Source organism: Lagenorhynchus albirostris, chromosome 1 (genome assembly GCF_949774975.1).
Source record: "Lagenorhynchus albirostris chromosome 1, mLagAlb1.1, whole genome shotgun sequence".
Lineage (NCBI taxonomy): Eukaryota > Metazoa > Chordata > Mammalia > Artiodactyla > Delphinidae > Lagenorhynchus > Lagenorhynchus albirostris.
The window spans coordinates 132,974,513-132,986,672 of NC_083095.1; the positions used below are offsets into that span (position 1 = coordinate 132,974,513).

General features: G+C 57.2%; 1 protein-coding gene across 3 annotated transcripts in view; it reads left to right on the forward strand.

Moving 5' to 3' along the window:
- Positions 1 to 11,893, forward strand: part of LINGO1 (leucine rich repeat and Ig domain containing 1) — an 80,784-nt gene extending 68,891 nt beyond the window's left edge. For all 3 annotated transcript variants that reach the window (XM_060154675.1, XM_060154665.1, XM_060154655.1), the window contains one exon: positions 9,047 to 11,893. In XM_060154675.1, the coding sequence (XP_060010658.1) occupies positions 9,059 to 10,903 (1,845 nt within the window). In that variant the 5' untranslated portion in view covers positions 9,047 to 9,058 and the 3' untranslated portion in view covers positions 10,904 to 11,893. The remainder of the gene's footprint in view (positions 1 to 9,046) is intronic.
- Positions 11,894 to 12,160: the final 267 nt, after the last annotated feature.

A 12,160-nucleotide genomic window follows, 5' to 3' on the forward strand; every position in this document is an offset into this window, starting at 1 on the left:
GAGCAGAGAGGGCTTTGAACAGTCAGTGCCAAGAGAAGGGCAAGTGTTTTTATTTATAGTTTGCCTGTCCATGGTATAAATAACTCACTGGACCTTGGTTTGTGATGTACGGGGGGGGGGGGGGTTGTTTTTAAGTCTTCTCCCTTTTCTGAGGCAGAAATCATGCAAACCTTCACCTGTCCCTGACGTGGCTGCAGCATGAACCGAGAGGCTATGTTATCCTTGCATGATTTTGGGGAGAGAAGGTGGCTGCCATCAGGAGGCCGGGCTTCTTCCTAGGCCCTAACCCTGAGATGCTGTGGGGCCTTGGACAAGTTGCTGATGCTCTTGGGCCTCTGTTTCCTCATCTGAGTGATGGTCTCTAGGGTTATCATGCCTCTGGAGTTAGACAGGCTCAGTGACCTTTGGCAGGTGAAGTAATGGCTTGGAGCCTCAGTTTCCTCATCAGTAAAATGGGGCTAATGGTACTTCCCTCCCAGGGTATGTGGTGAGGGTTGGTGGGGTCATTCTGCAAAGCATTTAGTTTATGTGCTCCATATAAATGTCTCTTCCCTTCCTTCTCCTTGAATTCTCTGCCCCCAGCCCTATGAGAGCAGTATAAAATCTGCCATTCCCTTTTCTAAATGAGGAGTTTAGGGCCCCGAGGCATAAAGCCACTTGCCCACGATCATGCAGCTCAGCAGCCCTTGAACTTGAATCAGAGAGGCAGTATATAAGAGTGGTCAGGACAACCTGTGGTCTAACTGCCTCAGGACTAATTCCAGCTCTGCTACTTACGGCTGTGTGATTTGGGCCAAGTTGCATCACCTCTCTTGGCCCCAGTTATCTAATCTTTAAAATGAGGATAATAGTACCAACCTAATAGGATTGTTGTGAAGATTAAACAAGTTCATGTTTGCGTTCATATCATGCTAGCTTTGTGACCTTGAGCAAGTTTCAGAACCTCTTTGTGACCTTGAGCAAATTACAGAACCTCCTTGTGCTTCTGTCTTTTCCGTCTGCACAATGGGAACAATAACAGGACCTACCTCAACAGATTGTGGTGAGGTTAAATTAATTTTTATATGTAAAGTACTTAGAATAATGCCGACACACCAAAAAAGTCCTCTGTTAGGGTTTTTCCAATCATCATCATCATCATCATCACAGGTCTCTGGCCTTCAAATCCCACGTTAGATCCACCACTCCCCTCAGCTCCTCCATCTCCACCCTGGATTTCTGAGGCTGTGACCTCCCCCCTCTCCCAAGCCCAAGGCTTGTGACCCTCCCAGGTGGGGATTGGCTGGTTTTCAGGCCTCCAAAGTCTGAAATGGGCCAACCTAAGCTGTTCCCAAGGTAGAGGAGCCTGAGGGCTGGAGCAACTGGGAGAGGGCCCTGGTCGCCCCAGAAAGAGGGGGGCTGAGGGGAGATGAAGCAGGCATTCTGCTAGGCACCTCCCAAGGGGCCCCTGGCCTGGGTGGTGGATGGAGCCAGAGTCCTTCGGGGGCATCTTCCCGTCCCCGAGGGCCTGGGTTGGCATCTCAGACCTGGAGAGAGATGGGAAGGGAGGTATGGGGGTGCAGGACCATCACTTTCCTTGAGACCCGTCAGGTCACCACATGGGTGCTTGTGTACCCCTTCTCAATTCTGGGACTGCACCAGTCCAACTAGGAGTGCTGTCTGCTCAGGCAGGCCCACAGCAGACAACAAGGAAGCTTCCCAGAACCAGTGGCTCCCTCCTGCCTCCCCCAGGCCGGCTCCTAGCTTCCCCACTGGCCTCTCACCTCAGAACAACCGTGTGGAAGGGCAGGCATGGTCCAGAGTGGTCCAGGACTCACCCAAGTTCACACAGCAGGGCAGGGTGCCCTGGCCAGAGCCCAGTGCCCTTTGCCCGCTCAGAAGTAGCCTTCTCTAGGCCTTGCCCCACCCTTGCTCCTCCGCAACGAGCCAGCAGCCACTAGAGAACAAAGCCTATACAGAGAAGCCTTTAAACACTAAGATGCTTTTGCCAATTAAATTTCATAATTTATCCCACAAGTGGCCTGGGGCTGTGAACTGGGTGGAAGGCTGTCAGCTCCTGAGGTCAGCTGCGCTCAGTGGGGTCGGCAGTGGGGTGGGCAGGGGCGACCCTCCCTTAGGTGCAGGGGGCACGGGTGCTTGCCCAGGGCCACACAGGGGCAGCTGCCCTAGCAAACAGGCAGGCAGCCACACTGCGCCCAGTCAGCACCCTCCAGCCCGGCCATGGCGGAGAGGCCAGGTGAGCACCTTTGGGAGGACTGAGAGGACTGAGTTTCCAAGTGCACCTAAGAGATGGGGCTGGTGGCAGTGGCCATGGGTGAGGGTGGGTGCAGGGAGCGGCAGTGGCAGGAGGGGGGACAGCAGGCACACACATCCACATAGGCCACACATGGCTGCCTGCTCACAAACGTCACACACACACACCCCGGGGGCCCAGCAACTCTTTTCTAGAACCAAGAGCAAGAGGAAAATAAAGAATGATACACGACAAAGGACCTGCCCTCAATTTTCTTTCAGGTTGATTTTTCTCTCCCCGTTGGGGGCGGATGAAGGAGGAGGAGAAGGGAGAGGGAGAGGGCAGGCAAAGACAGGCAGACCAGCCCAGGAGGAGACAGACAGACGGAAGCGGCCCAGCTGCCTGCCTGCGGGCCACAGTCGGTCTGGATTTCTCCCACCAGAGCTCAACCTGGTGCTAACCCCTCCTCCCAGGGTTTCCTTTGCCCCCATACCCCCTCCCCGTGTGCCAGGGGGCAGCCCCTGCCCTTCCCCAGGCTCTCAGCATAGCCCTGCTGGATTAGACTGGCCAGGGAAGACCAAGTTGCCCCCATTAGCAGCTCACACCTTAAGCCATTATCAGCCATTCACACCTCAGCAGGGATTAGCCCGGGAAAGCCAGAATGGAGGATCTTTAAAAGGAGTCCAGGGACCCGGGTCAGGATTTGGGGTAGGAGAGAGACAATTAGGAGCCCCTGGATGCTCTCAAATGTTCCCGGACACGAGTCACCTCCACCCTGCACACCTTTGCCTGCACCGTTCTCCTGGCTGAAATGCCGCCTCTCCCGCCCCTGACTTTGGCCGGTGGAAATGTATCTGTAGTTCAGCCTGAGCCCACATGACACCTCCTCCTCCTCCTTGAAGCCTCTGTAAAGAGCTTAGACTAGGAGTCAAGAGCTGTGCTGGGGAGCCGTCCCAGCAGCTGTGTGTCGGGGGCCCTTGAAGCTGGGCCTGGCGGTGCTGAGCTATAGCAGCCCCAGCCCTGTACTGGGGGCTCTCAATCTGGGGGCCACAGAAGGGGAGGCAGCAGAGGCTCTAACAGAGGGAGGAAGGGAGAGAGGTAAACACACCAACAGTGCTTGGCAGAGGGCCACCCAAGATCCAGAGGGACCCCCAGGAGGTGATCCCTTCTTCCTGGGGACTTGCAAAGAGCGGCTTGGGGTAGAAGACCCTTGAGCTGGATTCTGAAGGCTGAGCAGGAGATCTCCAGGCATGGGGCAGATGGTCGACGATCGCTGTGGGAGAAAGGCCCCGGGATGGAGCGACCATAGGGGCTTCCTAGACAGGCCTCACTCCACCCCCCCATCACCCTACCTTCAGCCACGTGACCACAGCTGCCTCTGAACAGGTACTCGTATCACGAACGTGCTTTGTCATTTCATGGAGTGGATCCAGCTGCCCTGTGCCCTGGAGCTGAAGGCAGAGAAGGGACTGCAGACAGGCAGGAGCTTGGGGACAGGGCAAGTCCTGAAGAATCTAGACCTTGCCTTGCCTCCAGTCTGGTGACACAGCGTAAGTCCCTTCGCCTTTCCGAGTAATCGACCCACCTCAAGGGGTGGCGGTGGGAACGGGATGTGCTAACAGGCCCAGGGCTTTTGACAATCAGTAGGAAAGGGTAGTAGAGTTGGGCGGGGCCCAAGGCAGACTCTCTGAAGCCCTCAGTCCCCCATCCCAAGTCTGCCCTCCCTCCTCCCTCCTTCCTGCTGCAAGCCCAGTCCTAGGAATGTAGAGTGTCAGGACAAGATGAGATCGTGCATAACAGCCTCATTTCCCAGTGAAGAAGCAGCCTGTCGCAGTAGCCCCAGGTCACACCGCCAGGCTGAGAACCCAGGGGGCCCCGGGCCCCGGGGATGGCAGTGGGCACCTCCATGCCAGGGATCTCATGCCTGTGTGTACTGGGGATGCCTGCGGTCCCTGAGGAGCACTGAGTGGGAACACCATGAAATATTGATACTGTAAACCCAAAATAACAACCTTCCATCCTGTGCTGCAGCCGACCCCAAATTAGGTGAGATTCTAGCATTGACAGTGGCAGCAGGCAAAGGAGAATGGTATGGTGGGAAAACACTGAAAAAATTCAGTGTGTTCAACATACCATTTTCTGACAGTTGGGGAAAAGCGTTTGTCATTTAGGGGGCAAGTTACCTACATGCAGCTACCTAAGGACTAGTGCCTTCCCTTAGCCCTGGGGGCCTTACCCTAGCGCTGCCATGACATGCCTGCCCCTCCTTTGGCTCTGAACTGGCCTGTGTGTCTGAAAGAAGTCCTGCTCCCCTTGTGGTAGCTCTTGGGGCAGGCAGCCTGACCAGGAGGAACGGAGCTCTGCTATTTCCTAGCTTTGTAGCCTAGGCCTAAAGGCAAAGGAATTTCCTTTTGGAAGCCTCAGCTTTTCTCATCTGTAAAATGGGTAGGAAGTATCTCTGAATGCTGGGTGAGGGTTTCTAAGACAGTGCGTATAAAGCCTAAAACCTGGTCTGTAGCAGGTGGTCTGAAGATGCTAGTCCCAGCCCTTCCCTAAGTGTAGGCGTCTGACCAGCTCGTATGGGCCAGGCTGGCTGTGTGGTAGAGGCACACCCCTGCCCCCAGGGGCCTCCAGATGCTGCCTTAGGAGATAGAATGACCCCTGTCCTCCCTTAGGGTTCTCCAAGTCCACCCATGGATGATCCCATGCCCCTTCTGTCTCCACCAGCTATGCTCTTCAACCCTGAGCCCCGAGGGACAGCCCCAGTGTGAGGCCCCAACTGGGGATGCTGACCTCAGATCCTTCCAGTCCCAGTAAAGCTGCAGTTTGGGGCCTGAGCCCTTACTCGTCTTCATTCCTCCAGCAGGTTTGAGGATGTTGACTTTCCAGCTGGGGAAGATCCAGTTTCTGTGTGTGTTCCCTCAGGGACCCTGGAATCAGCCCCTCCCTGCACAGCGGGGGGGAAAGGGCAGAGAGGGCAGGCGTCCCTGAGGGGCACACAGTGGAGTGGCTGGTGTGGGGAGCAAGTGAGCCAGGCTGTATCTGCCCCACCACGTGAGTGAGGGTGTGATGGTGGCAGGTGGCCCTCTGCAGTGCAGGTCTGATGGCTCGGTTGCTCCCACTGCTCTGGGGTCGGGAGGACGCAGGCTGCTGTCGGCTCTGTATGCTGTGGCCCGGGCATGGCTTTCCTCTGCCTGCCCACCAGCCAGCCTTCGATGTTCATTTCCTTTGTATTTATTGGTCCGATTTTTAAAGCCTTGCCCTTGTGGGAAGCCCTTCAGGGGGCAAGGATCCAAAATAAAGCACTGATTAAAATGCATAAAACACTTCTCCTTGGCCACTGCAGGAATAACCAGCAGGATTAATGGTGCCAGGAGGGCGGGAGCAGCACGTTGCTCACTCAGCAGTTTTGGTGACCCCGTCAGACACGACCCTACCAGTATCCCTAGATGACAGGGACCCCGTGGGGGTGTTCGGCCTGGAGACCAGGCCCAGTGTGCTGAACCAGCTTGGGAAGCCATGTTAGCCCCTCTAGGCCTCAGTTTCCCCATCTTTCAGGACAGTCACATGTAAAAGGCAATTCGGAGGATGTGCCCTTCTGGAGCTATCCTGGTCCCGTGGAGTATGGCCCATTGCTCTGGGGGTCTAACTGCCGGGCCTGCCACACAGGGCAATGCCGACTAGCTTTTCTATCAACATATTTGAATCCACCAGGTCTCTCTTTGCTCAGTGGGCCTGCTCCAGGGTCAGCTTCATCAGAGTGACTTCGGCCCCTGCAACAACTCTCTCACGCACACACGCTTCCTGTCAAAGAACATTCAGTTGAGTCTTTTCCGTGCCACACCTTGGTCTGAGGCTGCAGACACATCATCTGCCCTCAGGCACCTCACTCTCTAGCAGGTGAGAGAAATGTACCTGTGGGAGTTTGACCCAGGATTAAACATACCACACAGGAGAGGCGCCAAATGCTGAGGCTTTGGAGCACATTTCCCTCTTTGCTCAGGTCACTAGGAAGCTCTCATCTTTAATCATTATATAGGATTTTGTGACCTTCTTTCTTGACTGGCTTGCCTTCTTTAGCTTTATCTTCTTATCATCTTGTAACATAATTTTTCTGGTCATTGGCTCAAATCATTTTTAGAATGAGACGTGCTATACATCAGTTACATAATGTCATTACTAATAAATCTAAGGTACTTCAGAGTTGTGGGCAAGAGATAATTTCTGACTGAGGAGATCAGGGGTGGCCTCATGGAGGAGATGGCCTTTGGGATGGATGGTCACAAAGGCTGCTGGGGCAGTGAGTCTGGGAGAGATCTCCAAAAGGAGATGGTTTAGAGCCAGGAATGTGCTGGACAAGGCTGGGATACCTGGGTGTTTTCCCTGGGGGGAATGGTGGGAGAGGAGGTAGATGGGTAGGTTGAGACAAGGGGGTAGAATCTTCGTATGCCAGATTCTTGTCTGTATGAGGGTCTTACCAACATCTCAAGGTAGCCTATGCACTCGCTATCCCCTCTCTCATTCCTTAGCACCCTCTCCATCAGCCTACCCCACGCCCCAGCGCAGTGGTGAGCTGGGTGCTAAAAGTCCTATTTACCTCTCCCGGTCCCCAAGCTCACACCCGCGCCAGCCCCAGCTGCCGTCCCAATTACTTATTGATTGCCTGTCAGGATGTTTGCTTTTCTGGTGGGTCACTGGAGCATGTGTGACTTGTGGAAAATGGCCTGATGAGGGTGGGGTGGGGGAGGCCAAACCACAGAAAACTCTGGAGAGAGGATGAGAGGGGCTGAGGGGAGGGGGGGGGGTGGTGGACAGAGCCCTTGGGAATAACAAAACCTTGCAGATTCTGTAACATGTCGGTGACACCAGGAGCCCTCTCTAGTTAATTAGTCACTTAGTCGATCAACAACCAGGGAGTGCCTGTCAGTCCTGGGAGACCGCTGGAGCATTGTCATTGAAGTCCGACAGACCAGAGCCTTGGACCCAAATCCACCTCCTCAACTGGCTGGGTGTCCTTGGGCAGCCACAAGCTCTCCGAGCCCCAGTTGCCATAAGGGTTGAAGTGCAGATGATAAGAACTATAGTTTTGGAAGTGGAGGCTGTGTGCAGGTGTGGGGAGGAGCTTGAAGGGGTGGAAGAAGGGCCTGAGCTGGGGCAGAGAGATGGGACCTTCCCAGCTTGGGCATCCCCTTCCTACAGTGAGGTCCCCTCAGGGCCATGAGTGTGGGCTGTGTGGATGGCAGCAGAGCCCCAAGGCTGCCAGGCTGGGTGGGATGGATCTTCACCCCCACTAGCAGTAGAAGGGCTTCAGCTCGGGCCCCAGAGACCGTCTGGTCCAGCCTCTGGAGTTTGAAGGAGTCCAGACTAGTCCTCCCAGCCCCCTAAGGACCCTGCTGGGCCAGTTTCCCATAGGGTGGAACAGAGATAGAGGAGGGAAGAGCAGTCTAGCAGAAGTGGGAGCAAGTGGCCTCTGAATGCGGGCTAGGAGAGAGTAATCAGGGGCGAGCTCCCGCACACCCCTCGCTCACACCACCTGCAGCCTGTACTCAGGCTGGACCCCTATCCTGGCACCGTCTCCCTTGTCATCACCACCCAAATCCTGCACGTTCCTCAGGACCCAGCTGTAACAAGCCTTACGTCCCCATTGCCCCAGTGTGGACCGGCACCTCCAGGGCTGCCTGCGCCGTCCTGGGCTGTGGGGGTCTGACTGCTCCCCCATCGGACCAGCAGCTGCACAGAACCCTGGTACTAGGAGGAGGGTGATTGGAAGCCGGAGAGACAGACGGATGAAGCCTGGGGGGAGTCTTTGAAGGGGAGTACACTTCCAACTGGGGATCAGAAAAAGCTTCTCAGAGCAATGGCCTTGAAGATGGGGTTTCAACACACCGGGGGAAGGGACATTCCAGGAGGAAAGAATAGCAGGGGCCTGGGCTCAGGAGCCTGGGTGGGTCACCATGGGGACCCAGACGAAGGGTAGAGTTGGAAAGATTCCCCAGGGAGGCACTACGGCTGGGTCCTGGCTTTCTGGAAGGGGGTGCCCTCCATTGATCCAGAAACCCCACTGGGGAGCAGTGACACAAACACTGGCGGGAACCACTGGGTATGCTGGTTGCCCAAGATTCCTGGGCTTCGAGCTCAGCACAGTGTTGATGGAGAGGGAGCCGTGGTGTCTGTGTCTGGGGATGCTCAGGCTGAAGTTCTGAGAGGGTGGGCCCCAGCGGCCTCAGAAGCCCTTGCCTGGCACGCTGGGGCCCAGACGTGCTCCTCTGCTGGCTATTCCTAGAGGCCTTAGCCTTTGAGCCCCTTTGATTCCCTCTGTGAGCCCTGAAGGCAACTCAACAGGTCTCGCTTTATCCCTGATGAACACCAGGGGAAGCTGAGGCTCAGGGTGCCAGGTGGGGTGTGAGGTGCATGTCTGTAAAATGAGTTGCATTGTCTGTAAAATGTAAAATGGAAAGGAGGTGGATGCAGCCTAGGGTGCCAACCCCAGGCTCATCTGAAGTGACCCTGCCCCTTCCATGATCCCCCTGGATCCCAGGATGCCGGAGGGTCCTTCAGGAGGGCTCTGGGTGGGGTAAGGGGCAAGGAGGAAGCAGCATGGGGTGGCAGGAGGCCCTCTGGCCTGGGCATCTGGACCTCACTGTGGGGTCCCAGGCAGGTGTCATATGCCACTCTGGACCCCTGCCTCTCTCTGTGTGTCAGGGACAGCCTGACAGGGCAGGAGGGCAGAGGGCACAGCGGGCTCTGGGCGAGGGTCCAGCAGACACTGCCCTCTAACCACCCCTTCTGTCCTGTGCTTGCTTCTGGCCACAGGTGAGCGAGAGGATGCTGGCGGGGGGCGTGAGGAGCATGCCCAGCCCCCTCCTGGCCTGCTGGCAGCCCATCCTCCTGCTGGTGCTGGGCTCGGTGCTGTCAGGCTCAGCCACAGGCTGCCCGCCCCGCTGCGAGTGCTCCGCCCAGGACCGCGCAGTGCTCTGCCACCGCAAGCGCTTTGTGGCGGTGCCTGAGGGCATCCCCACTGAGACCCGCCTGCTGGACCTGGGCAAGAACCGCATCAAAACGCTCAACCAGGACGAGTTTGCCAGCTTCCCGCACCTGGAGGAGCTGGAGCTCAATGAGAACATCGTGAGCGCCGTGGAGCCTGGTGCCTTCAACAACCTCTTCAACCTCCGGACGCTGGGGCTCCGCAGCAACCGCCTGAAGCTCATCCCCCTGGGCGTCTTCACCGGCCTCAGTAACCTGACCAAGCTGGACATCAGCGAGAACAAGATCGTCATCCTGCTGGACTACATGTTCCAGGACCTGTACAACCTCAAGTCACTGGAAGTCGGCGACAACGACCTCGTCTACATCTCCCACCGAGCCTTCAGCGGCCTCAACAGCCTGGAGCAGCTGACGCTGGAGAAATGCAACCTGACCTCCATCCCCACCGAGGCGCTGTCCCACCTGCACGGTCTCATTGTCCTGCGGCTCCGGCACCTCAACATCAATGCCATCCGGGACTATTCCTTCAAGAGGTTGTACCGGCTCAAGGTCTTGGAGATCTCTCACTGGCCCTACTTGGACACCATGACTCCCAACTGTCTCTACGGCCTCAACCTGACGTCCCTGTCTATCACGCACTGCAACCTGACTGCTGTGCCCTACCTGGCGGTGCGCCACCTGGTCTATCTCCGCTTCCTCAACCTCTCCTACAACCCCATCAACACCATTGAGGGCTCCATGTTGCATGAGCTGCTAAGGCTGCAGGAGATCCAGCTGGTGGGTGGGCAGCTGGCCGTGGTGGAGCCCTATGCCTTCCGCGGCCTCAACTACCTGCGCGTGCTCAATGTCTCCGGCAACCAGCTGACCACACTGGAGGAGTCGGCCTTCCACTCGGTGGGCAACCTGGAGACGCTCATCCTGGACTCCAACCCACTGGCCTGCGACTGCCGGCTCCTGTGGGTGTTCCGGCGCCGCTGGCGGCTCAACTTCAACCGGCAGCAGCCCACGTGTGCCACGCCCGAGTTCGTCCAGGGCAAGGAGTTCAAGGACTTCCCTGATGTGCTCCTGCCCAACTACTTCACCTGCCGCCGTGCCCGCATCCGGGACCGCAAGGCCCAGCAGGTGTTTGTAGATGAGGGCCACACAGTGCAGTTCGTGTGCCGGGCAGATGGCGACCCGCCGCCCGCCATCCTCTGGCTCTCGCCCCGCAAGCACCTGGTCTCGGCCAAGAGCAACGGGCGGCTCACGGTCTTCCCCGATGGCACGCTGGAGGTGCGCTACGCCCAGGTACAGGACAACGGCACTTACCTGTGCATCGCGGCCAACGCGGGCGGCAACGATTCCATGCCTGCCCACCTGCACGTGCGCAGCTACTCGCCCGACTGGCCCCATCAGCCCAACAAGACCTTCGCCTTCATCTCCAACCAGCCGGGCGAGGGAGAGGCCAACAGCACCCGCGCCACCGTGCCTTTCCCCTTCGACATCAAGACCCTCATCATCGCCACCACCATGGGCTTTATCTCTTTCTTGGGTGTCGTCCTCTTCTGTCTGGTGCTGCTGTTTCTCTGGAGCCGGGGCAAGGGCAACACCAAGCACAACATCGAGATTGAGTATGTGCCCCGCAAGTCGGACGCAGGCATCAGCTCCGCCGACGCACCTCGCAAGTTCAATATGAAGATGATATGAGGCCGGGGCGGGGGGCGGGGACCCTGGGGCGTGCCGGGCAGGGGAAGGGACCTGGCCGCCATCCGCTCGCTCTCCAGTCCTTCCCACCTCCTCCCAGCCCCTCCACACACACTCTTTTTCTCCCTCCCACGCCGTCCCCTGCTGCCCCCGCTGGCCCTCACCGCCTGCCCTCTTTCTACCAGGACCTCAGAAGTCCAGGTCTGGGGACCCCACCTGCACAGGGGCACACGTTGACAGACTGGAGTCGGAAGCTGACACGGCACAGTCAATAATTCAATAAAAAGGTTACGAACTTCCTCTGTAACTTGGGTTTCAGTAATTATGGATTTTTATGAAAACTTGAAATAATAAAAAGAGAAAAAAAAAACTATTTCCTATAGCTAGTCGGAATGCAAACTTTTGACGTCCTGATTGCTCCAGGGCCCTCTTCCAACTCAGTTTCTTGTTTTTCTCTTCCTCCTCTTCCTCCTTTCTCTTCTCTTCCCCTGTGGGGAGGGATCACTCAGGAAAACAGGGAAGGAGGTTCCAGCCCCACTTGCCTGCCCACCCGGCCAGGGCAGTCGCCAGGAGCAGGTTTGGTGGTGGGTCTGGGCCCAGCTCTGGGCTGGCTGTTTGCAGAGAGCGGGTGGAGGGGACAGGGCTGCCCAATGGGGATGAGGGCCTGTCTGCTGAGCTGCCAGGCAGCGCTACTGCCAGGGGACGGGGCCTGGCTTGGGTGTGGCTGAGACTGGACAGGGGCTGGGGTCCTCCTGGAGGACAGCAGTCAGTGGAGAGAGCCAGGGGCCGAGGCCTAACTCTGGTCCCAGCTTTGCTGCTGACTTGCTGTGTGGCCTCGAACAGGTCATCGAGCCTCTCTGGGCCTCAGTCTCCACATCTGTATAAACGGAAACGCTACTCCCCGCCCTGCCTACCTCACAGGGCTGTTGTGAGGAATTGATGAGATGATGTATGTGAAACACTTTGTAACCTGTAAAGTGCTGTGCACATGTGTGGGTGACTGTTCTCATTATGGTCATTATTATCTCACTGTGGGTGGTGGGGCTCCTAAGGGATCTCCATGGTGTCAGGGTTGGGGGCATGCCAGGGGAAGGCCGCCTCCAGGGACTTCCAGAGGCTTCTCCCAGGACAGCTGCCTGGCGGTGACCGCAAGCATTTCCTGGATGGCCAGGGCTCTAGACCCCCCGAGGAGTCCCAAGGCCCATGAGCATCATCGCTTCCACCACCTCTGGTGCGGGGTCCCCCCAGGCAGAAGCCCCT